Source organism: Lepidochelys olivacea (assembly GCF_965140295.1).
Source record: "Lepidochelys olivacea isolate rLepOli2 genome assembly, chromosome: 1".
Classification (NCBI taxonomy): domain Eukaryota; kingdom Metazoa; phylum Chordata; order Testudines; family Cheloniidae; genus Lepidochelys; species Lepidochelys olivacea.
The window spans coordinates 104,324,033-104,348,502 of record NC_140411.1 but is presented as its reverse complement, the minus strand read 5'-3'; the positions used below and the strand labels follow the sequence as shown (position 1 = coordinate 104,348,502).

Sequence of the window (24,470 nt, the reverse complement as noted above, 5' to 3'; positions counted from 1 at the left end):
GCCAAAACCTTTGTCAAAATCTCCCAAGGCATGAAGGACGGTGGCCATAACAGGGACCCGAAGCAGTGCCGCGTGAAACTTAAGGACCTGAGGCAAGCCTACCAGAAAACCAGAGAGGCGAACGGCTGCTCCAGGTCAGAGCCCCAAACATGCCGCTTCTATGATGAGCTGCATGCCATTTTAGGGGGTTCAGCCACCACTACCCCAGCTGTGTTGTTTGACTCCTTCAATGGAGATGGAGCCAACACGGAAGCAGGTTTTGGGGACGAAGAGGATGATGAGGTTGTAGATAGCTCACAGCAAGCAAGCGGAGAAAGCTGTTTTCCCAACAGCCAGGAACTGTTTCTCACCCTGGACCTGGATCCAGTACCCCGCAAACCCACCCAAGGCTGCCTCCTGGACCCAGCAGGCGGAGAAGGGACCTCCGCTGAGTGTACCTTTTAAAATACTATACATGGTTTAAAAGCAAGCATGCGAAAGGATTAATTTGCCCTGGCATTCGCGACTCTCCTGGATGTACTCCCAAAGCCTTTGCAAAAGGTTTCTGGGGAGGGCAGCCTTATTGCGTCCTTCATGGTAGGACACTTTACCACTCCAGGCCAGTAACACGTACGTGGGAATCATTGTACAACAAAGCATTGCAGTGTATGTTTGCTGGCATTCAAACAACATCCGTTCTTTATCTGTCTGTGTTATCCTCAGGAGAGTGAGATATCATTCATGGTCACCTGGTTGAAATAGGGTGCTTTTCTTCAGGGGACACTCAGAGGTGCCCGTTCCTGCTGGGCTGTTTGCCTATGGCTGAACAGAAATGTTTCCCGCTGTTAGCCATGGGGAGGGGGGAGGGTTGAGGGGGTAGCCACGTGGTGGGGGGGGAGGCAAAATGCGACCTTGTAACGAAAGCACATGTGCTACGTATGCAATGTTAACAGCACAGTTTACCCTGAAAGAGTGTAGCCACTGTTTTAGAAAATGTGTCTTTTTAAATACCACTGTCCCTTTTTTTTTTTTCCCTCCACCAGCTGCATGTGTTTCAATGATCACAGGATCTTCTACTTCCCAGAGGCTAGTGAAGATTAGAAAGAAAAAAAAAAAACGCACTCGTGATGATATGTTCTCTGAGCTCATGCTGTCCTCCCACACTGACAGAGCACAGACGAATACGTAGAAGCAAATAATGTCAGAGCACAGGAAAGCACAAAATGACCGGGAGGAAAGGTGGCGGGCTGAAGACAGGGCTGAAGCTCAAATGTGGTGGCAGCGTGATGAGAGGAGGCAGCATTCAAGGCTGAGGCTGCTGGAGGATCAAACCAGTATGCTCCAGTGTATGGTTGAGCTGCAGCAAAGGCAGCTGGAGCACAGACTGTCACTATAGCCCCTGTGTAACCAACCGCCCTCCTCCCCAAGTTCCATAGCCTCCACACCCAGACGCCCAAGCACGTGGTGGGGGGGCCACCGGCCAACCAGCCACTCCACCTCAGAGGATTGCCCAAAAAACAGAAGGCTGGCATTTAATAAATTTTAAAGTTGTAAACTTTTAAAGTGCTGTGTGGCATTTTCCTTCCCTCCTCCACCACCCCTCCTGGGCTACCTTAGTAGTCATCCCCCTATTTGCGTGATGAATGAATAAAGAATGCATGAATGTGAAGCAACAATGACTTTATTGCCTCTGCAAGCGGTGATCGAAGGGAGGAGAGGAGGGTGGTTAGCTTACAGGGAAGTAGAGTGAACCAAGGGGCGGGGGGTTTCCATCACGGAGAAACAAACAGAACTTGCACACTGTAGCCTGGCCAGTCATGAAACTGGTTTTCAAAGCTTCTCTGATGCGTACCACGCCCTCCTGTGCTCTTCTAACAGCCCTGGTGTCTGGCTGCGCGTAACCAGCAGCCAGGCGATTTGCCTCAACGTCTCCCCCTTACTCTCACAGATATTGTGAGGCGCACAGCAAGCAGTAATAACTGTGGGAATATTGGTTTCGCTGAGGTCTAAGCGAGTCAGTAAACTGCACCAGCGCGCCTTTAAACATCCAAATGCACATTCTACCACCATTCTGCACTTGCTCAGCCTGTAGCTGGACAGCTCCTGACTACTGTCCAGGCTGCCTGTTTATGGCTTCATGAGCCATGGCATTAAGGGGTAGGCTGGGTCCCCAAGGATAACAATAGGCATTTCAACATCCCCAACAGTTATTTTCTGGTCTGGGAATAAAGTCCCTTCCTGCAGCTTTTGAAACAGACCAGAGTTTCTGAAGATGCGAGCGTTATGTACCTTTCCCGGCCATCCCACATTGATGTTGGTGAAACGTCCCTTGTGATCCACCAGAGCTTGCAGCACTATTGAAAAGTACCCCGTGCAGTTTACGTACTCGCCGGCTTGGTGCTCTGGTGCCAAGATAGGGTTATGGGTTCCGTCTATGGCCCCACCACAGTTAGGGAATCCCATTGCAGCAAAGCCTTCCACCATGACCTGCACATTTCCCAGGGTCACTACCCTTGATATCAGCAGATCTTTGATTGCGTGGGCTACTTGCATCACAGCAGCCCCCACAGTAGATTTACCCACTCCAAATTGATTCCCGACCGACCGGTAGTTGTCTGGCATTGCAAGCTTCCACAGGGCTATTGCCACTTGCTTCTCAACTGTGAGGGCTGCTCTCATCTTGGTATTCATGCGCTTCAGGGCAGGGGAAAGCACGTCACAAAGTTCCATGAAAGTGCCCTTACACATGAGAAAGTTTCGCAGCCACTGGGAATCGTCCCAGACCTGCAACACTATGCGGTCCCACCAGTCTGTGCTTGTTTCCCGAGCCCAGAATCGGCGTTCCACAGCATGAACTTGCCCCATTAGCATCATGATGCATGCATTGGCAGGGCCCATGCTTTCAGAGAAATCTGTGTCCATGTCCTGATCACTCACGTGACCGCGCTGACGTCGCCTACTCGCCCAGTATCGCTCTGCCAGGTTCTGGTGCTGCATATACTGCTGGATAATGCGTGTGGTGTTTAATGTGCTCCTAATTGCCAAAGTGAGCTGAGCGACCTCCATGCTTGCATTGGTATGGTGTCCGCACAGAAAAGAGGCGCGGAACGATTGTCTGCCGTTGCTCTGACGGAGGGAGGGGCGACTGATGACGTGGCTTTACATCAAGGAGTATTTCAGGCAGGACTTCACGGAGGGTTCCAATAAGAAATGGTGCACCTAAGTAATTGTTCTTATTGGAACAAGCAGGTTGGTCTGGCCTCTGATTGATACATGGCTAGATTTACCTCGCTGCACCTTTTCTGTGAGTAACTGCAGTGAGACCTAGAGGAATGAGTCCCCTAGACGGGGGAGGGGGGGAAGCAAATGAGTACAAAACAAATCTGGTCTATTTCTTGTTTTGATCCATTCCATCTATCTTTTACATCTTTGGCTGGCAGCAGACGGTGCAGAAGGACTGCAAGCCATCCACATCTCATGGCTGCTCGGCAGAAGATGGTGCAGTAGGACTGCTAGCAATCCATATCGCCTGCCTGCTCACCATAAGATGGTTCAATAGGACTGACTGCAGGACTAAAGAGAATGACCTGGTCAAGTCACTTCTAATGTAGTCCCTGCACCCATGTCTGCCCAGGCACTCCTGGCCGATGTGGCCAGGAGCACCTCGGACATGACGATGACGGCTACCAGTCCTACTGCACCGTCTGCTGCCACAAGGCAAGAGGTTGCTGCTGCTGTGTAGCAATGCAGTACCACATCTGCCAGCACCCAGGAGACATACGGTAACGGTTACCTGAGCGGGCTCCATGCTTGCCGTGGTATGGCGTCTGCACAGGTAACTCAAGAAAAAAGGCACAAAACGATTGTCTGCTGCTGCTTTCACAGAGGGAGGGAGGGAACGGGGGCCTGACGATATGTACCCAGAACCACCCGCGACAATGTTTTAGACCCATCAGGCATTGGGATCTCAACCCAGAATTCCAATGGGCAGGGGAGACAGTGGGAACTGTGGGATAGCTACCCACAGTGCAACACTCCGGAAGTTGACGCTTGCCTCGGTACTGTGGAAGCACTCCGCCGAGTTAATGCACTTAATGCACTTAGAGCATTTTCCGTGGGGACACACACACTCGAATATATAAAAACGATTTCTAAGAAACCGACTTCTATAAATTCGACCTAATTTCGTAGTGTAGACATACCCTTAGACTGAGCTAGGAATTAACGACTGAATGAATCACAGACCTCTCAAATCCTGTGACCTCACCCTTTAATTAACATCACTAAGGATAAGGATATCACAAGCCCCCACCTAAGACAAAAGGACATGAACTGAGTGGCTGTAGGTTGCTACAATTTGTGAATCACAAGTGGCAATTTTATTTTGGGGGGAATGTAATCAAAGTATATGGGAAAACAAAGACATGTGAATGCTTCCTGGGAGAGGAGGGAAGTGGGAGAGAGGAAGAAGAGTGGGAATAAGGGTCAGAGGTGTTTGAGGCTGCAGCTAGGAGAAGGGGTTTATGGAGAAGGAAATAAATGGGGATGGGAGGTAGGAGATGCAAGGTTAGGAGCTCAGGTGAGGGAGGCCTGGCACCCCTCAGCTCTGCCAGCACACCCTCACCTCCCTGCACTCCAACACTATTCCACTATAAACAGTTTTCCTTGGCTCTAGGCACTGCATTGGAATCAGGTTATAGGAAGGGTGAAGAAATAGCAATAAAACTGTTTTCATAACTGGGAGTGAAGACTTCAGAGAAATGCTTGCTTGTGGTGGGAAGGCTTGGATACAGTAGTGGGGAGGGGGCCAGGTTGGATGGAGGAAAGCACTGAATGACTCAGGGGAATAGTTGGGGAGGGATGCTGAAGCAGGACTGGTGAGAAGTGGCAGGAGGGCAGGCATGGGGAGGACTGCAGCTGTCTCAATATGCTAACTGTAGGACATGATCTATTCATCTACCTAAATGACTACTAATTCCTATCAACATAATTTCCTGTTCAAAAACTGAGGCAATTCAATGGCAAAAAAAACCTACATTAATGCAGAGTTAAGGCTGCTGGTGATATGCTGTCCTCTTGCAGAACACACAGTTTAGCGAAACTCAAATGTCTGAAAACTGGGAAATGCTCATGCATACTTAACTTGGTCCTCTTTCATCAATGCCCAATATGGCCTGTTAACACAACCTGCCAATCCCACAGCTCCTAAAATGTAGAAGTTGTTCACCTTTTTCAACCCATTCCATCCATAGGGTTCCACTATTAAAGCGCAAAAAGAGAGGGGGAAAGGTTGCCCACACCACCTTCCTTCTACCCTCTTTGAGCAGTGCCTCACTATGCATGTAGCACATACTTACAGTGGCCCTTGGCACTAAGGTTCAGGAGGTTCCTGGTGTCCACTCATACACTTAACCATCTCCTCAGAGAGAAGAACATGTAAAATTTAAGGACCACTTCACAGCATTTTACAACTCTCTTACACTTACTCACAGGATACAATCTCACTTTCATGTAACCATCATTTAAGCGTTAGAATCCTCATGTTCCCCCTTGTTGCTGACAATGCCCTTTGTAATAATACTTCTGTGCCCTGCTAATTACACAACATATACACAATTCTGCACAGAAATGATGCATACTGCATCCTGAAGGTACACGTACAGCTCTTCCCTTAGCACTCACACCTCAGTGTGCAAAACATAGATCTCCTCATATCCTAATCATTGCCCTGTCACACATGTCCATATGTCACAAACACACATTACTTAGCAGGCCCAACTGCTGCCTCCACCATTTAGTGCAAGTACACCTAACACACTGACTGTGCCTGGAGTGTATGCAAATAATTCCAATTGACTAATGCCAGGAGAACAAAGGGAACGTGGCATGGTCAACTGCCTTTCCCTCCCCCCCATAGTGTTAGATGGAATCCTGTGGGTGAGAGAGAACAAGTGGATTGTAAAAGAAGGTGAACAGCTTACATATTTCGAGAACTGTGGGGTTGGCATAGTAAAGGTATTTGTGTTAACAGGGTGGATTTGCTGAAAGAGAGCAGAGTTAAATATGCACGTGCAGCCTTAACTCTGCAGTTCCTGGTTTTCAGATGTTGGCGTTTTGCTCAACTCAGCATTCTGCAAAGGAACAACATACCACCAATCAACATTAACACTGCATGAATATAGATTTTTTGCCATTGAATTGAATCATTGGTCAAAATGTTAAGATATCAATTGACAGCTGACGTAAACTGTTAGTCAGTTTTTTGTTCCCGGAGGATCAGAGAAAGTTTTAAAATAGGAGGAAATCATTTAATTATCAAGATAAGATGTATTTATATGGTCCCAGATTTACTGAGCAAACTAAGAAAACATCAAATTTGAGGTTCTAATACCAAAATCAGACTTGGTATGGGACAGAAGTGTTCTTCCTTGACAAATTAAGTTATTACTGAGCCTAAGATCTATTATTTCTATATAAGGAGACAAAGTGTTTACGGACCCTCATCTCTTTTCCCAGGGACTAAGATGATCGTGTCAAACCATTGGATGATTTCAATCTTAGAAAAAATAAATCCTATTTGTCCGAGTTCTGGCAAATCCTAGATTACCCACTTATTAACAGTTTATAACATGTACTTTTTAAAATGAATATAACATTTGGATACCTAAATACATTTTGTTAGTCAAATGGCTACTTAACTCTTCCAAGATCACAATCAAATACAAAGGATGATCTGGGTATTATTCTTTATACAGAACACTTTTATATGAACAGTTCTGTCACAGCTACTGTGCTTTGCTACATTGCTGTTACTAGATTTTTGTCAAGAGAAATTTCCAAATGATTAATTTCTCTTTGACAAATCAGAAAGACTGAAATCTGTTGGAATATTAAGCGTAGTATTGGTAAGTTCTTCTGATTTATAAACCAGTATCAAAACAAGACAAATTTGGGAATGATCTCTGAAATGAGGCTCATCATAATTAGAGCAACTGTCAGTCCCTCTTCAGGAAAATATTGATTTGTGACAGAGAATAAAATCATTATTTGAATCAAATCCTCTCATTTCAAATTTACAATCTAATAAAATTACTTCTCCCTACAATTAAAGTATAATAAAAATCCCATATTAAAAACTACTTAGTAATCAAAAACATTTTTTTTTAAAAAAAAAAAGGAAGCACTTCTTCCTGTCTACAAGAGATTATATATTTGTCAATAAGGCCAAATTTTAAAAAAAAAATCATACATACGTTTTTAAAATACATCTTTGTCTCTATTAGCAGAGGTAAATGCAAGGGTCATGTCAGTAGACTGTGAACCCTTCAGGGCAGGGAATCTGGTCTTCCTGTGTATCTGTTCAGCAATTAGCACAATGGGGCTCTAATCCTGATTGGGGCCTTGGCTACCACAATCAAATATGGAAAAAAACAGCATGCTGCACATACCATCTGAATCACTCTCTTCAGAATGTGATTTCCTTTGTACTCTTGCCTCATTAGGATATGCTATTTCTGGAGTGACTGAAAGTGGATGCTGTCGCTCAGGAGCATTCTTTTCTGCTTCTGGAAAAACACACTCTATATTTTCATATTCCACATTGTTGGAAATTTCTGTAGTTTCTGAATGAATCATAGCTACTGAAGTGGTCTTTGTTGTGGAACTTATTGGTTTCTGCACTGAAATATCCATACTTTCTTGCAGAGATCTTGAGTCCATTTTTGAAGTGTACTCTTGTTCGTCTTCTGTCTGTTCTTTATCTATTCTAATGATTTCAACAGAGGAATCATTTTTAACGCAAGGTGTGCACACACCTTTAGATACAGGCATTAAAAAAAAATCTGATGTACGTTTTTGGTCTGATTCACCATCTTGCATAAGGACGGTGTTTGTTGAAAGATCTGTAGGTAAAAGTAGCGACTCTTTTCCATCCTTAATTTTAGAAACCTCATCTGAGCTACTAATAAGATCCTTCACCCCTGACATTTCCATTTGTGTTCTATCAGCACTAGCGGTAATAACTGCTCTCACATCATCATCACCACCACTTAAAGCTTGCTGAATAACCTGTAGTGTTCTTGGTGATACATTGCCTTCAACTGTACTGGGACAGAGAGTGGCTTGGTCCAAATTCAGCTTCCTTTTATCTTCATCCTCTGGTTCCTCTTCTGAGCTGCTTTCTAACATAGCTGCCTGTATAGCAAGCAAAGTTCTGGGAGAAGGTGGTGCTCCAGCTGCATTGCTAGCCTTCTCTGTCTTTAACTCTTCAGGTGAAGATGGCTTGGTATTAGCATTCATTTCATTATGTATTTTATCAGGTATGTTATATTCAGGTCCTGTGGAATGCCCAACTGAAAGAGCTTCTAAGTGTGTACTGGTGGCTTCCTTTACTTGAATACCTGAAAAAGAAAAAGACTGTTAAGTTTCTTCATATATAACTGTTTATATATTCTTTTTCTTCTATAATGAATTAGATTTAAAATCCTAAGAAGTTGGTGGTTGATAATCAAGTCTTTTATTACTCTATTTCTCTGCAATTTAATAATTAAGTTAGTGTTATAGTTCATTATACTGAAAGTATCAACAACAGTAAACTTTTATTCGGCACTTGACCAATTGGCAAGCTCTATAAACCAACATTTCAGATCTGCACTGAAAGTCTGGTTTATAGTGCGGTTGGTGCAGGGCCGACAGGGAGCTGGGGCATGGGCGGGGCCGTGGGGCGCGCTCTGGGAGTGATAGTTTGGGTCCAGGAGGGAGCTTGGGGCAGGGGGTTGGAGCACAGGAGGGGCTCAGGGTGCCAGATGGAGGGGGCACTCACCTCCGGTGGCTCCCCGTCCCGGCTATTGCTGGCGGAGGCGCAGCCAGGGAGCTCTGCAGGCATGCTACCTCCGTCCCTCCTCCTCAAGTGCTGACTTGGGGGCTCCCAGCCCATTGGCCAGGAACTGCAGCCAATGGGAGGTGCGGGAGTAGCACTGGCAAACAGAGGCAGCGTGCCTGCTTACAAAGCCACCTAGCTGTGCCTCTGCCAGGAGCAGCAGGGACGGGGAGCTACTTGCGGGGAGCTGCCGGATGTGAGCACCCCCACATCCAGCACCCCAAGCCACCTCCCACATCCCAGGATCCATGCTCCGCAGCCCCTCCTATTCCCCTGGCCCGCACACCCACCCCGCACTCCAAACCCCTCCCTCTGAGCTAACTGGCATCTTAAATTTACCGGCACCCCCCGTTCCCCTGTATGCCGGTTAAAAAAGCTCTCACCGTCTATGTTTCTGTACATGAAACTCATATTTCTCAGCAGTATATACAAGACCAACAGCAATACAGAGTGCCCACACCCAGTGAGAAATTTCAGGACGTGAAGAGATAACATTACAATACCTCTTATCAGAATGTAGTGAGAACTATCTTCAGAGACTACCCTCTTGCTTTCCACTTCTTTCATGAAGCCCCCCTCATTTTCATATTGGGTTTGGATTTGGCCTGAGTCCTGCTGACTCATCTCTTTTTCCACATTTTCTATGTATCGATTAAGGTTGTTTTTTTTAAGCAAACCTTTGAGTTGGTATTGTGAGAAGTCATTGGACTCCTTAAAACAAACAAATTAAACATGAAATGAGCCACAGTATTTAGATAAAATGCAACTGCTGAATTTTTGAGGCAAATGTTTTCATTGGGCTCTGGAGGAAACGGCTGTGTTACAAAAATAAAATAGGTATCAGTTTCTCTACATCTCATCACTTTCTGACACAGGACATTTTTCTGTTACTGACTGCAATGACACAAGGGACTGACACATTAACACAGGATAAAAATAGGTTAATTAGTGTGACAGACTGACAATATTCTGTAATATCCTGAACCTTATGGAATGAAGTTAAAGTTTAACTTAATTAATAACATTTATCAAATTAGTGGTAACACCTTTGATGTATACCCTATTAAAAATGCAACTGTGTATGTGTTACTGTAGCAAATACCTTCTCTCATGAGGGAGAGGGGTGCTAAATGTACTTCCTCTATTATGAACCCCCCTGGAGGATAGGGTTCCAAGGACTGGGCCTGACAGAATCTAGGTTAAGGTTGTAGTTAATTCTGGTAAGCTTAATCACATGCTTATAGGGTTTTGTTTGTTTTTTATTATATTTTACTTTAAGAATAAAATAGACTTGCACAGGATGTGCTACCTGATAAGAGTGATTGTCAACAGTTATATGTTATCAGTCTCTGAAGAGAAACCAAGCAGATGTCCTCAGGTAACCTGTCTGTGCTGGGAAATAGACAGTGAAGGCAGGGAACTGTGCAGCTTGGGAATACCAAGGTCAGAAGGGAGAGAGATGCAGGTCTCCCCCCAGAATGGTAACAGCTGGGGAGCTGAAAGCAGTCAGTCAGCTGGAAGCTGTACCACTGAAGGGAAATACAGATACAGTTGCCCTGGAACTGTGACATTGTTAAATACACTGATACCTCCCTTACATGACCAGTAAAAATTGGTCATTTAAAAGAGATGGTCCATAACTCAAGAGCAAATAAAATTATAATGGAACCCACACTGGGGTGATTTAAATGTGGTTGCCTATTACAACATCTATCCTGGCAGGTTTCAATGCCAGCTGCCATCTAAACAGTCCTATTACGCTTTAAAACATAGTTGTGCTCTCAAAAATTATTCTAAAAATGGCACTGCAGGGTTCCAGTTGTCTCTGAAATGACTTTTTACACATTTGCTTAGTTTACAAATAAAAAAACGACTTCCCAGCTACCAGCTCTGCATGCAACTTGGAATCTGGAAGTGAAGTTGTTTTCTTTCAGCCTGACTTATCATAAATAAGATTCACTAAATTCCAATTACAGAATAATTCTGGTGGTGAGGCATGAGCCACAATGCAACAATGGGCAAATTATAAAGCAATCTTGGCTCCGCAATTCTATCAGAAGTCAGAAACAACTCTGAATACGTATAGAAAGCAAGTTTGTTGAGAACCATGACCCTGACATTTTTGTGCAGTCACTTTTCTGACATAGCACATCAAGGATTTTTTGATGTGAGATACTAATGCAGTCTTCATCGGCGCTAATGGCAGCAGACTCTATCCTATTGGCTTTAAAAAAAGCTGACGGATTTTTTAAATTTTACCTCTGGCATGGTCTCAAATAATGTTCGTCGCTTTGTGAACTCCTTTATGTCTGTCAGGATTTCATGTTTCACTTCTGGAGGCAGACTGCTGAAGTCTTCTGATTCAATATCTACAGAATGAGGATTGTCAAAGAATTCTTCCTGTAAGTAGTGAAAGAGAACTTACAAACACTGATTTCATATGACCAAGGCAACAAACATACAGAGTCACTCATAATCAAATGGAAAGTCAAATACAGTATTTAATCTCTCAAAGCAGAAGTTAGTACAACGAGGCTTTTATTTAGGGCTGTCAAACAGTTAAAAACATTAATCATGTGATTAATTGCGCTGTTAAACAATAATGGAATACCATTTAGTTAAATATTTTTGGATGTTTTATACATTTTCAAATAGCAAGATATTTACATGCCAGATGTGCTGAAGATTCATATGTTCCTTCATGCTTCAATCACCATTCCAGAGGATAGGCGTTCATGCTGAAGACAGGTTCTGCTCGACAACAATCTAAGGCAGTGCGGACTGACGTTCATTTTCATCATCTGATTCAGATGCCACCAGCAGAAGGTTGATTTTCTGTTGGGTTCTGTAGTTTCCACATTATAGTGTTGCTCTTTTAAGACTTCTGAAAGCATGCTCCACACCTCATCCCTCTCAGATTTTGGATGGCACTTAAATCTTGGGTCGCATGCTGTAGCGATCTTTAGAAATCTCACATTGGTACCTTCTTTGCATTTTGTCAGATTTGCAGTGGAAGTGTTCTTAAAACGAACAACATGTGCTTGATCACCATCAGAGACTGCTATAACGTGAAATATATAGCAGAATGCAGGCAAAACAGAGCAGGAGACATACAATTCTCCCTGCAAAGAGTTCGGTCACAAAAAAAAAAAAAAAAAAAATTGTTAATTAAATTTAAGTGAGCGTCATCAGCATGGAAGCTGAATGATGGCTGAAGCATGAAGAGGCATATGAATCTTTGGTGCATCTGGCATGTAAATATCTTGCAACACCAGCTACAACAGTGCCATGCGAATGCTTGTTCTCATTTTCAAGTATCATTGTAATTAAGAAGTGGACAGCATTATCTCCGATAAAGGTAAACAAACTTGTTTCTCTTAGCGATTGGCTGAACAAGAATTAGGACCGAGTGGACTTGTAGGCTCTAAAGTTTTACATTGTTTTGTTTTTTGGGTGCAGTTATGTAACCAAAAACACTACATTTGTAAATTGCATTTTCATGATCAAGAGATTACACTACAGAACTTGTATGAGGTGAATTAAAATGCTATTTCTTTTATCATTTTTTCAAGTGCAAATATTTGTAATAAAAAAATAAAGTGAGCACTGCACACTTTGTATTCTATGTCATAATTGAAATTGATGCATTTGAAAAATGTAGAAAACCTCCACAAATATTTAATAAATTTCCATTGTTATTCTATTGTTTAACAGTGCCATTAATCGCAATGTCATTTGAAAAAAGTTTACCTATTCTGAAAGTATTTTTATTGCTGTGCCATAGTGTTTCTAACCCTAGCAGGTCACAAAGTATAGACCTTTAAAACATGGTTGCAAAAGCGAGGGTTTATAAGTATTCAATGAAGAGAAGAAGGGACGACGAAATGCTTGAAGAGAGTGCATGCGCTGAAAGACTTCCAGTTGTAGGGACAGCATTTGTTGCAGGGACAAAGACAAAAGTTGGAATGAGAGCCAAGGGGAGGAGCAGAGACAACAGGAATTGGACAAACAAAGAGACATAATAATAAAAGAAGAGGCCCAACTGAGTTAAAGTTTTTGAAATGAATAAATTGTGAATTTCGACAGGAGGGACTCCCAACATCCTCTCATAGTTTATTGAGAGAAAGAACGACAGAAAACATACATATATTAATGTCTTAAGTTTTCCATAGTTAACTTTCAGTAACAAAAATGTATTTTTTCTCTAAATGGTCCAATATTTCATGAATCACCACCTTAGAAAGAAATACTATGTAACACTAGGAAATTGAGTCTCCAGCTCTCCACCAGGAGATAGCACTAATTTCTGCATTTTGGGATTAGCAAGATAGCAGACATTTTAAAAAAGTTATTGGTCCCTTAGGCAGGCAATCCTATTTTTACACCAGGAATTAAATCTGGTACATCTATACACCCCAACCAGTATATCTGTTGGTCCTTGTTGTTAATGTTGTCCATTTGAAGTGAGTGATTGAAAAATTTCACAATTACAAGGCTATTCAAATGTAGTTACCTGCAATATTTTTTTTTGGCTCATTCTCTCTTCCCACTCTTTTTCATCTTCGTCTTCTGAACTAAAATTACAAAAGGAAGCAAGGTAGACAAAAAGGAAGCTGTAGGGTTTTTTAAACATATGTACCAATAAGGTTTTTTTATAAGCAAAATAGAATGAACCTACTGCTTGCTCATCAACAGGAAAACTAAGGAATCTGAAATGTATAATAAAAAAAGATACAGGCTAGCAGAAAAGATGCAGAGGAATTGGATGGGATACAAAGATCATCACTAGGGCCACGATTGTCAGAGAGGTCATAGAAGTCACAGAATCTGTGACTTCCAGAGACCTCCATGACATTGGGGCACCGCAGCAGACCAGCCACGAGCGGCAACAGGGCCCCCCAACCTGCCCAGCTGTCACGGGCAGCAGGGGAATCCCTGAGCTCCCCAGCTGCCGTGGGCCCCCACAGCAGCTCCCAGCCCTGCAGAGTAGTGCAGGATCCCCTCTCAGCTCCTAGCCACTGTTGCTGGTTTTTTAATGTAGCTATTTCTATGCTAAGAATCAGAATGAGGCCTCCAAATAACTGTCACAACTGACCTGGTCCAGATTTGACTGTGTATCTCGTTACCCAGTAGTGGTGATTTAAGACTTCGATTTTTGTCAGGGACATTTTTGACAAAAATCAGGGACAAGTCACGGCTTCCGTGAATATTTGTTTATTGTCCGTGACCTGTCCATGACTTTTACTAGAAATATCCACTAGAAATATCCAGCAAGTAAATACAGTTTGCATCCCACAGAGGAACACTCTCAAAAACAGCATTAAAAACTTTCAATATGGATTTTCACATATCAGACTGAGCTACTCGTTTTAGCATTGCTTACCTCTTTTTTTCTTCCTCTTGTAAAGAAGACAAGACATACATATCATCAATTTCTTCTCTTTGAACTTGTGAAATACTGGGCAGTGCTTCATTGCTTAAGAAAAAGTTGGAAGAGTTATTAATATCTAAGCAAAAACTGCCACTGAAACAAGAGGAAAACAATGCTTTTGCCCTTGCCTTTTGCCTGTTAAAGCCGTTTTGATAGCTTGTCTTTTCAGGAAAGTTTTCAAGAGTTTTTCGGTAGTTTTCTTAGAGTCACTGACTGCCAATTCTTTTCTTTGTCTTCGTTTAGCCTGCGAACATTAAATGAGTAACATCAGATTTCACTAAAAGGAGACTTCTTGTTAATGGAAGATATTTTTCAGATGAATTACTCTTATAATAAGCTGTAAATTGAGACACTGTAGGTGACAGATTTTTGTATAAAAATAGAATAGTTCTCATATTAATGGACAGGAGCTTTCCATATCATGCCTGCATAAATATCAGAAACTAGATTATCTATAAAAGAGCCCAATCCTGCAATCTTTCCTCATTGACTTCCAGTTTTAAAATGGGTAATTTGGAAGCTGCTAGACTTCTCCTCCTCCCTCATGGTTATCACAAATCTGCTATGATCAGAACCTACAGCATCCCAGAAGGGTTTTTCCTGGGTTTTGAAAGGTTGTTTTTTTTTAAATTTCCTGCTTTCTAAGAAAAAGAGGAGAGGCAAATCACAAAATAGTATCACATTTCCTTGTTTAAATTAATCTGAATTAAATACAAGTACTTTGAAGAAAAAAAAAACCATTAGTACTAATCATTTTATAAAAATAGAACAGATGGATGATCCAGTTTTCTAATCGCCAAGCTACACTTCAGAAGAAACACTGTGGGACGTGGCAAGCATTGTTCCCTGAGAGAGATGTGCTGGAATGAATAGATGTTTTTAAATAATTCCTCACCCCAATCACAAATAAGTTCCAATCTTTATAGGGCATTTTTTTCCAAAATTGCAAAGGTATTAAAACAGGAAAGCACTATGAAATGAAAGTCATCCACTACTAAACTGGTGGGTTAGCCCATGTTCATTATATAGGTACTTGTGAAATTATAACTGATTTCTAATGCATAGTGTACTTCACTTAAACAATTGAGAAGAATGGTGGATTCTTGTCATGCTTAATGTCTGATTATTTTTTCTAAATCACCTTGTAAACTGTACACAGTTAGTCTGCACACTTCCCTGCCACTGCTCTCTTCATTCTTCCTCTCCTACTTCCTCTTTGCACACAAACTTGTTGTGTCTTGTCTTAATTTAGGGTTTAGTCCCGCAACTGATTCTGTTCAGACAACCCCCTCTATCAGGCCCCATTAACTTCAATCTCCAGGGGTATCAATCTGCCCCATTAAATTAATAGAGACTCCATGAAGGGACAAGGTCCACCACACAATGTCAGTTCCCCGATCATTGATTTGGCTTGCACAGTACCTAGCACATAGGACCCCCAATCTTAATGAGACTTCTGCACACTTCTGTAGAACTAACCATAGCAGTGATTCACCATGTAAATTATCTTCGTAAACTTGAGATGAAAATACCAACCCAGGCACAAAATCTACTTGCTCACCATTTAGTTTATCATCAAAAGTCATTGTGATAATTATAGATTTTACTCACCCATTGAAAAATACACATGCCCAGACAAGTGAGAAACTAGAATTTTTCATATTGGTTTAAATATATCAATTCACCTGCATGAGCACAGTAATTAAACATCATAATCTGATCTTTAGACTATAATTATGCATATGTTCATGCAGAAACAATGTATAAGAGGAGCCTTTGTTCCTGCACTTACTGTAGCTGATTTAAGGTCCAATTCTGCTCTCACTGACATTAGTGGCAGAATTGCCATTCACTACAAAGATGCAGGACTGGGCACCTACTCTATAAACTTTCATATTGATAAATCTCCATCTTATTTAGCACTGGAAAGAACATAAAATTACTCAAAAAAAATACAAACCAAAGTTTGCCTCTTCAGTAGTGGTGCCTCCCCATCAAAAACAAAGACAGGCCGGATTCGAAAAAATAACAACTTGCAGAGTCGATGGAACAAAGTGAGTAGGTGAGCATTTTGTATGGTGTTACCATGACGGTCCCTGGCTCCTTTTACTGCTTGATTCAACCAAATGCTAATATCTTGAAGGACAGTTAAGAGAAAAAAAATGTATAGCCTTACAAGCACATTTCATAATGTTAACCATGCAATGAACAAACTATATTAAATTTATTTAGGTTTAAATCTTGTCTGTTGTTCCAAGCCCAAGTAGCTAGGTTTGTATACAAAAGGCCAGCTGATCCTCCAAGGACCAGTGAAGATGGGAGAGGAAGGAATATTTTACACCATACCCAAGCCGAAGAGCAGCAATGGAGCCATATACAACAACCCTCATTCCTCCTGTAAGTGAATGAATTGTAATAGCTTCCCAGCTTTCATCCATGTTAACAAGATGATTTGAACTGATTTTTCCTGACCCAGAAGATAGGCATTAGTTTTCCCTTTTTTTGTATTCTAGTTCAAATGACTGTCAGCACTGCAGACATCAGATGAGCTTATGAAATACAGACTCCTACAACCTGTCATTTGTTTGTGGAAGGCATCTATAACTATAAAGGCACACGTTTAATTATTGTTTGTTCTTATTTATCATCCCTTGATTCCTACATTTTTACAAGTAATCCTTGAAGTCAAACCATGAAGATAACTAACTAGATTAGTGGTTAGTTTCAATGGCATATATAGGGTAATAAAAATAAAATACACAGAATTTTGGCAAGGGTTCATTTTTGTTCCAAAAAATACACTTTCATTTGCCAAAGAGGTGTCCTATGCATGCTCTGATAAATTTTCAGCCAGTACATCTGTCCTAAGCAAAACTGTTATAGAATCCCACTCCCCTTGGCCCCATGTAGAATGCTGAAACAAATATGCTTTGCAACCATGCGTTGATGCTCAGATGATGAGTGTGATATAAATGGTTTATATAGCATTTATCTATTTATTTATTTTTTTAATAACACACCATATCCAAACTAAGTTATACTGGTTTGGCCAGCCAGGTAGGCCAGACCACACCATGTTATAAATGAGTTTTTTTTTTTTAAAAAAAAAAAACCTAGTCTATGTCTCTTCCTGAACTAATGCAAGGTTTTGAAATTCCTCTCTGCACCATCTGGCTAAACTGTAGTGTAACTCATTTCAGTCTGAACCATGTCTTAAATACAGAGGATTAGAATGTGCCTTTGATAACACTGAAAAGCCTTTTATTAACAGACTGCACTTTAATGTGTAGAAAAATGTCAGGAACAGAGCTAGAGTCAATCAGATGCAGCATTTCACCTCATCCTATTTTGGCATGAACCAAAAGTGAAACCTTACATACAGAATGAATTCAGTCCCTTTCAGCTTTTCAGATTAGCACACCCTTTACTGGAACATTTCATTCTACGTTTGTGTGTAAGATATAAAGACCAAACCAGTTAAAGAACTCCTTGCCTCTTGATCTTTCCAATCGTAAGATTTCATCTGTCAAACTCACAGGGTCTATACCTGTACTATGCCTAGTCCTAACAGATTGTTTTGGTAAGGTCAATTTGGGACATTTCTGCATTTTTCACAGTGGAACAGATGGACCAGCATGTTTCAGCAACAGTATGTCAACTTAAGGTTTTAAGGATACCAACAGCAAGAATTTTTCCTTCCAAAGTTTCTGGGTTTATAGGTCTTCCAGAGCATTCAAGCAGTTTCCAAAGTCCTTGAACTCCCATTGTTCTTCCTTACTTACTTTGAAGGAAAAGAATCTATGGGGAAAAGTTGTAAATATTTACTTTATGGTGCGAATAACCTTGTTTATGAAAACAAAGGGTTTGTTATTAATACAAACATTTATAAACACAAAGAGTGTGTTTAGAAAACCTTGCTCACCAACAAAATAGTAGAGTTGCATTAAATCACAGCTACAATAGTAGCTGAGTAACCATCCACTATGATGATTATTGGGTTCTTCATTATTTTACAAGCATATTGAGTACTTCACAGAAGACACATGAAAAAACTCATGATCCCTACCCTAAATATCTTATTATCTAAGTGAAACCCATAACCCTGAGATTAAAATCTCTTATTCCACTGCCTGCAATAGCTAGGCGACCCCAATAATTCTTCCTTTTCATGTGATAAATCAGGAAGACGACTGCACGCAGGCTGCACATGAGCAAAAGTTAAATTTATACCCCATTTTATACTCCCTGTAACTTCTGTAACATAAATAACAAACAAAACAGGCATCAAAAGTATTTAATTTGCCTTGCTCAACTAAACCTGAAGATTCTTGGTGAAGGCAAGTTTTCCTGTCTCTTGCACGGCACTATTCATAACAAGCATAGTAAGCTAGCTATAAATCTACACAACAGTGAAGTGAGCAGCACCATCACCCCACACTGGAGTGCTGGCCCGGGCCGGTTACCACCGAACCAGTTTCCTTGTCCTTACTCCCCTCCCTCCCCGCGCAAATGGGGCCCCACTGCAGTCCGCCCGACCCACAGCAGCCTAAGTACTTCCCTAACCTACAGGGCAGTTGTGATGCACACAGAAATGTTGTCAATTTGCAATAGGGTCAATATTTTTAAAAAAAGAAAAAAAAAAAAAAAAGAGAGAGAGAGAAATATGTTGTCGGGTACCATAACAGCTACCCCCTCAATTTTTTTTAAACTATAAGAGTTTCCTATTCCTAGAAAATTTCTCTCACCCATGTGGAGCCACTTGCAGAATCCATGCAGGTGAAACAGTAAAAATGACTATACTAAGAATTCCATCATATGAACAAAGGCCTTGTCTACACTGCCACTTACAACGCTGAAAATTTCTTCACCCAGGGGTGTGAAAACACACTCCCCTGAGCGATGCAAGTTTCAGCACTGTAAAGTGGCAGTTCTGGCTGGTAAGGAGGGCTCACTGGAGGGTGGCTGGTGTATAGCTGGGTACCAATGGAGGAACCAGAGTAGGAAGCTAGGTGGTGGATGTTGGGGCTTCTGGAAAACAAATGCTACTAGGATTTGGAGACCGAGGGTGTTGATGCTCATGGGGAGCCAGGGATACTAGCTGGGTTGGCGTCTGGTGTGGGGGTGGGGAACCGCTGGGAAGCCAGGGGCCAGTATTAGGCCTCACCTTATCTGCTGCTGTGGCACCTCCTCCTCCAGCTGCTCATTCCTGGCCCTGGTCAAACAGAAGGAACAGCAAGAAAGAAGGCAATCTGGTCGCTAGTCCACAGGCACTGCAGGTATCTCTAGTGACCAAAATACAAAACTGCAGTCAAATGCCTGTTGCCTTCCCACAGCACACCTAAACAAATGACATTTCAGGTAAGATGTGGAAATGCATGGCATGCCTGTCAAAAGCATGACTGCAACACGAAATACATGACGCTTCGTAGCCCTCTCTTTTACATAAGCAAGGGAACGCCACCTCCAGAACTTCCAGTTCTCAACTACAGCAGTATTACACAAGGTGAGAGGTGATCTCTCAAGGCAGAAAAAGTGCAGGCCATTTAGGGCTGTGTAGGTCAATTCCCAAAAGCACGCAGTGCAGATCACAAAACACTGGTAGCAGCTCACTGTGAAATACAAGTAAACTGCTGTAAATTGTACTAGCTGCAATTTCCCAATGGAATTAAGATACAGCCCCAAATAAAGCATAGTGCACTAATCTGTTAGGTACTTATATGGAACCACTACTATATTATCTGAGCACCTCATAGTCTTTTTCATCTATTTAAAAAAAAACCTGAGATACAGGGATGCACAATGTTCCTACAAAGAGACTAAATGATTTGCCCAAGGTCACAGTGTAAGTCTGTGACAGAAGAAGGATTTGAACCCAAGGGTCCTAAATCCTAGGCTAGGGCCAAATGGATTGAATGCTGGACCATCCTTCCTCTGCTGGTGATGACAAAACATGAATCGCTGTTGTGAAGTCTGCACAAAAGAGAAAGACATGCGACCTTTTGGCCAGCTTGAAATAGAAAGGGAAAAAGAAAGGTGAAAGCTGGTTCTCCACTTTAAAACAACATCAGCAAAACACTGCAATGTTCGGTGAAGTATTTATTTGATCAAAATCTCTGCAATTTCCCCCCCCCCCTCTCCAAGGACAATTTCTTTTGATTTTTTTTTTTATTTAAAAAATTATTTTTTTTATAAAAGTCCTTTTATAAAAACCTGAACTTCGAGCTCAATTCGATCTGGTTGTTTTTAAAAAGACTAGAAGGAAATGGTCAGAAGTGCACCAACCCACCGGCCCTTGGAAGTCTAATTGCTACTGTGCAGACCTTCGCATCGGGGAAGCCCGGCTCTGCCACAGCGACTGACAGGAGGCGGGTGGCTACTTTATCCAGCTGCGCCGGTCTCGCGGCCGCCCCCGGGCCCGGCTCTGGCCCCGGGAGGGGTGAGCGGGCCGCCGCCGCGAGCTGGCCGGGCCGCAGGGAGGGTCGGCTCCGCGCCCTCCCGCGCCGGCTCGGCTCACCCCACCCCCGTATACCGCGGCGGTTACCCCCGAACCGGCTCCTTCTCCCCCGCGGCACGGGCCGAGCCCCGGCCCCGCAGCGGCCCAGCCTCGCCAGCCGATCGCTGAAAAGAGCATGCGCGGGCGCGGGGCAGGCTGGGAGTTGTAGTTCGCTCTCAACGGAAACGAACCGCTGCCGGGTCACCGCGCGCGCATCCCCCATTTTATCCGCCCTTGGACGGCGGCTCCGAGTCTCCGGGCGGGGGGTCGCGGCAGACTTGGGCCCTATGCTGAAGCTTTTCTGTGCCACCCCAAGGGTTAGAAACTTAAGTCCTGATTCTGCCTGTACACACACACGCTGATGCACCTGCGCAACTTTACCTTTGCTGGAAGGGCGTGGGACTGCTGCTCACACTCCTGAAGTCAAGCACGTGCAGAAGCAGTTTCAGGATTGGGGCCTTGCGCCCCGTCTTCCCCCTTTTTTTATTGAAACCTGAGAGTCTCATGACAGGTTTCAGAGGCCGCCCTGTTAGTCTGTATTCGCAAAAAGAAAAGGAGGACTTGTGGCACCTTCGTCGGATGCAATGAGCTGTAGCTCACGAAAGCTCATGCTCAAATAACTTGGTTAGTCTCTAAGGTGCTACAAGTCCTCCTTTTCTTTTTCAGATTCTCATATAATTACTTGACTCCAAGTTACCAGGATTAATAAAAACAACAAACATGGCAAAGCTTCAGATAAAATGAAGAACTTGCAATACTGCCAAATAGATACGGGCACCTCAGAATTTGGCTCACAATTGGTGTATTTTTTTTTTGTGTGATTAGTTTTTGTGTCCCAAACCATGTGTTGTGTTTCTACTGTCAAGAGAAACTTAAATAAAATGTGTCCTGTGCACTACAGGCTAAAGCCTGATAGATGCTGAGCACTTGCAAGTCAATGCGATACTTAAGATTACAACCTGGCCCAGTCCTCTCTTCTGGAAAAGTCACCAATCTGTTGTAAGCAGATCCAGTCCTGGACCCCAGATGCTTCTAAGCCCCCTGGTCCATTTATTGTTTATAGGTCTGTGATTCTAGGGCACACTACCAGGCACAGACCTCTTGTCTCAATTGTTATATCCTTAGGGGCAACCGTTTTAGGAAACAATCACTTGAGACACAGAGAGCTGTAAACCTTAAAAGCAGCCATTTATTGCCACACACTGAACTAACCAAAAACCAGCCAAAACTGGCTGGGCTATCCCCTAATAATCTAACTCAGTTGCCATAGCAACAACAAGATTCTATTACCACGACAACCAAATACACAACATATTTCTCCCCCCTTAATGAGAACATCTAAATAAAACAAACACTGGACTAGAGAAGGAGTGAAGACTGCTTCTGTTCCTGGCTAAACCCCAGGGATTATTTTGCCCGGTAACCGTGGGTTCACCCTAGCTAAAGATCCAGTCATTGAGGAGGCCTTCTGTCTCTAAGTGGATTACGGCAGACTTCTGGTGTTGTTGCACCTGAAAATGTCTTGGGCGCAGGCCTAACAATGGGCTCAGGGTTCACAGTGCGAATGGGTGAAGATGTGATATCAGCTCATTCCGGGAAGGAGGGTATCTCTGCCGCTGGCAGTAATGGAGGAGGAAAGTCAGGAACAGGTGACTCTTGATTCGGTGTCTCACTGAAAGTAGTGAAGTCAGGCAACTCAACTGAAGATGTATCCTGAGGACTGGTATGACCTGGCAACAGCTGATCTACATGTCGCTGCCAGGTGAGATCCTCTACAGTCCTGACTGTGTAGAAAACAGGTCTGGTTTGAGCAATGACAGTGGCAGGGATTCATTTAGCTCCAGAAGTATAATTCTGAGCCAAAACTGGCTGTCCTGGGCTAAAGGTTCGGTCTTTTGCTCTGGGTGCACACCTGATGACTTGACCTTGCTGCTGACGTTGCACAATTTGTTGGGGTCAGAAGGTTTCAGCAGATCAAAGCAAGTGCGCAGCTGTCATCCCGCCATTAGAAAGGCCGGGGATGCCTTGGTCGTAGCATGAGGTGTGTTTCTGTAGGATAGTAAGAAGGTGTCCAGATGCTTTTGAATGGATAATTGTCCTCTTGCTGATTTCAAAGCTTGTTTCATTGTCTGCACAAATCTTTCAGCTAATCCATTGGTGGATGGATGATATGGTGCTGAAGTGATGTGGTGTATCCCATTTGCCTTAATAAAATTTTGAAACTCCTGAGAGACAAACTGCAGTCTGTTGTCGCTCACAAATTGTTCTGGCAGAGTGAAACGACTAAAGAGTCCCCATAATTTTTGGATAGTACTCTCTGCAGTAGTGGACTGCATTATAGAGACTTCTGGCCATTTAGAATGGGCATCTACCACCACCAAGAACATGCTTCCTTCAAGTAGGCCAGCGAAGTCAAGGTGAATACATTGCCACGGATTTTCAGGCCAGTCCCATGGGTGTAGGGGTGCCCACTGGGGTGCATTCCTCAGACCCTGACATGACATACATGCTCTTGCCTTCTCTTCAATAGCACTGTCCAATCCAGGCCACCAAAAATAGCTTTGTGCAGTTTCTTTCATGCTCACTATTCCAGAGTGACCGGAATGTAGCTGTTCTAACATCTGTGATATCAGTGGTGGTGGGATAATGACACGTCTCCCCCACAACAAACAACCAGATTGGATCGATAACTCCGTCCTCCTGGATATGTAGGTAACAAGGTTGGGTGAGACTGGAGAGGTTCGTCGAGATGTTCTGTGCATCACCAGGTCCATAACTTGGGACAATACTGGGTCAACTCAAGTTGCCTTCTTTACCCGAGGAGCAGTGATGGGTGTATTCTCTACCTGTTCAAAGTAAAAGATTTCCTTCTGGGCAATATCTTGATGTTTGACTGGCAAAAGCAGCCTTGAGAGACCATCTGCATTGTCATGCAGAGTGGATTTCCGATATTTGATTTCATATGTGTGAGCAGAAAGCAACAATGCCCAGCGTTGCATACGACTAGCAGCTAATAGGGGGATGCCTGTGTGGGGTCCAAAAATTGAAGTCAGAGGTCGATGGTCTGTGAGAAGAGTAAACTTCCGTCCAAACAGATACTGATGAAACTTCTGAATTCCAAAAACGATTCCCAATGCCTCATGTTCGATTTCGGCATATTTAGTTTCTGCTTTGCTTAGACTGCGTGAAGCAAAAGCAATAGGTCTCTCTTCTCCCGAAAGCATAATGTGTGACACGACCGCTCCCACTCCATAAGGGGTAAGGATGGATCAAAGTGTGTCAGAACTTCAGAATTTAGCAATGCACCCTTAGCTTTGTTAAATGCAACATCACAGGCTTCAGTCCACTTCCAGGCGTTGTTCTGCCCAAGGAGTTCGTGAAGTGGTTTTAGCAGTGTGGCTAACTGAGATGAACGTTCCAGAATAGTTTAATAGTCCTAGAAACAAGTGAAGCTGGCTAACATTTCGAGGCGAGGGAGCCTCCATAATAGCCTTAACTTTTGCAGGGGCCTTACGAAGACCCGTAGCATCAATGATGTGTCCCAAATATTCAAGGGGATTGGAAGAATTCACACTTGTCTTTGTGGAATCATAGGCCATACTCTTCCAGTCTTTGTAGGGTAGCATCTAAATTCGTCAGGTGATCCTCCTCATTCCTTCCAGTGACCAGGATGTCGTCCAGATAGCACT

The 24,470-nt window shown here is 43.0% G+C and overlaps 1 protein-coding gene across 5 annotated transcripts in view; it reads right to left on the bottom strand.

Moving 5' to 3' along the window:
• The window catches only part of ERCC5 (ERCC excision repair 5, endonuclease), a 37,116-nt gene extending 16,230 nt beyond the window's left edge, over positions 1-20,886 (bottom strand). The window contains exons 1-10 of one of the 5 annotated variants that reach the window (XM_084623005.1): positions 20,830-20,886; positions 19,453-19,570; positions 17,966-18,086; positions 16,249-16,424; positions 14,417-14,532; positions 14,241-14,333; positions 13,371-13,431; positions 11,117-11,257; positions 9,361-9,568; positions 7,428-8,378 (exon numbers count right to left, since the gene is read on the bottom strand). In XM_084623005.1, coding sequence (XP_084479131.1) covers positions 7,428-8,378; positions 9,361-9,568; positions 11,117-11,257; positions 13,371-13,431; positions 14,241-14,333; positions 14,417-14,532; positions 16,249-16,424; positions 17,966-18,053 — 1,834 coding nt within the window. In that variant the 5' untranslated portion in view covers positions 18,054-18,086; positions 19,453-19,570; positions 20,830-20,886. Of the gene's footprint in view, positions 1-7,427; positions 8,379-9,360; positions 9,569-11,116; positions 11,258-11,524; positions 11,644-13,370; positions 13,432-14,240; positions 14,334-14,416; positions 14,533-16,248; positions 16,425-17,965; positions 18,087-19,452; positions 19,627-20,574; positions 20,808-20,829 lie in introns of those variants that run through there. The other 4 variants (XM_084623003.1, XM_084623004.1, XM_084623002.1 and 1 more) reach the window with 4 other exon arrangements.
• Positions 20,887-24,470: the final 3,584 nt, after the last annotated feature.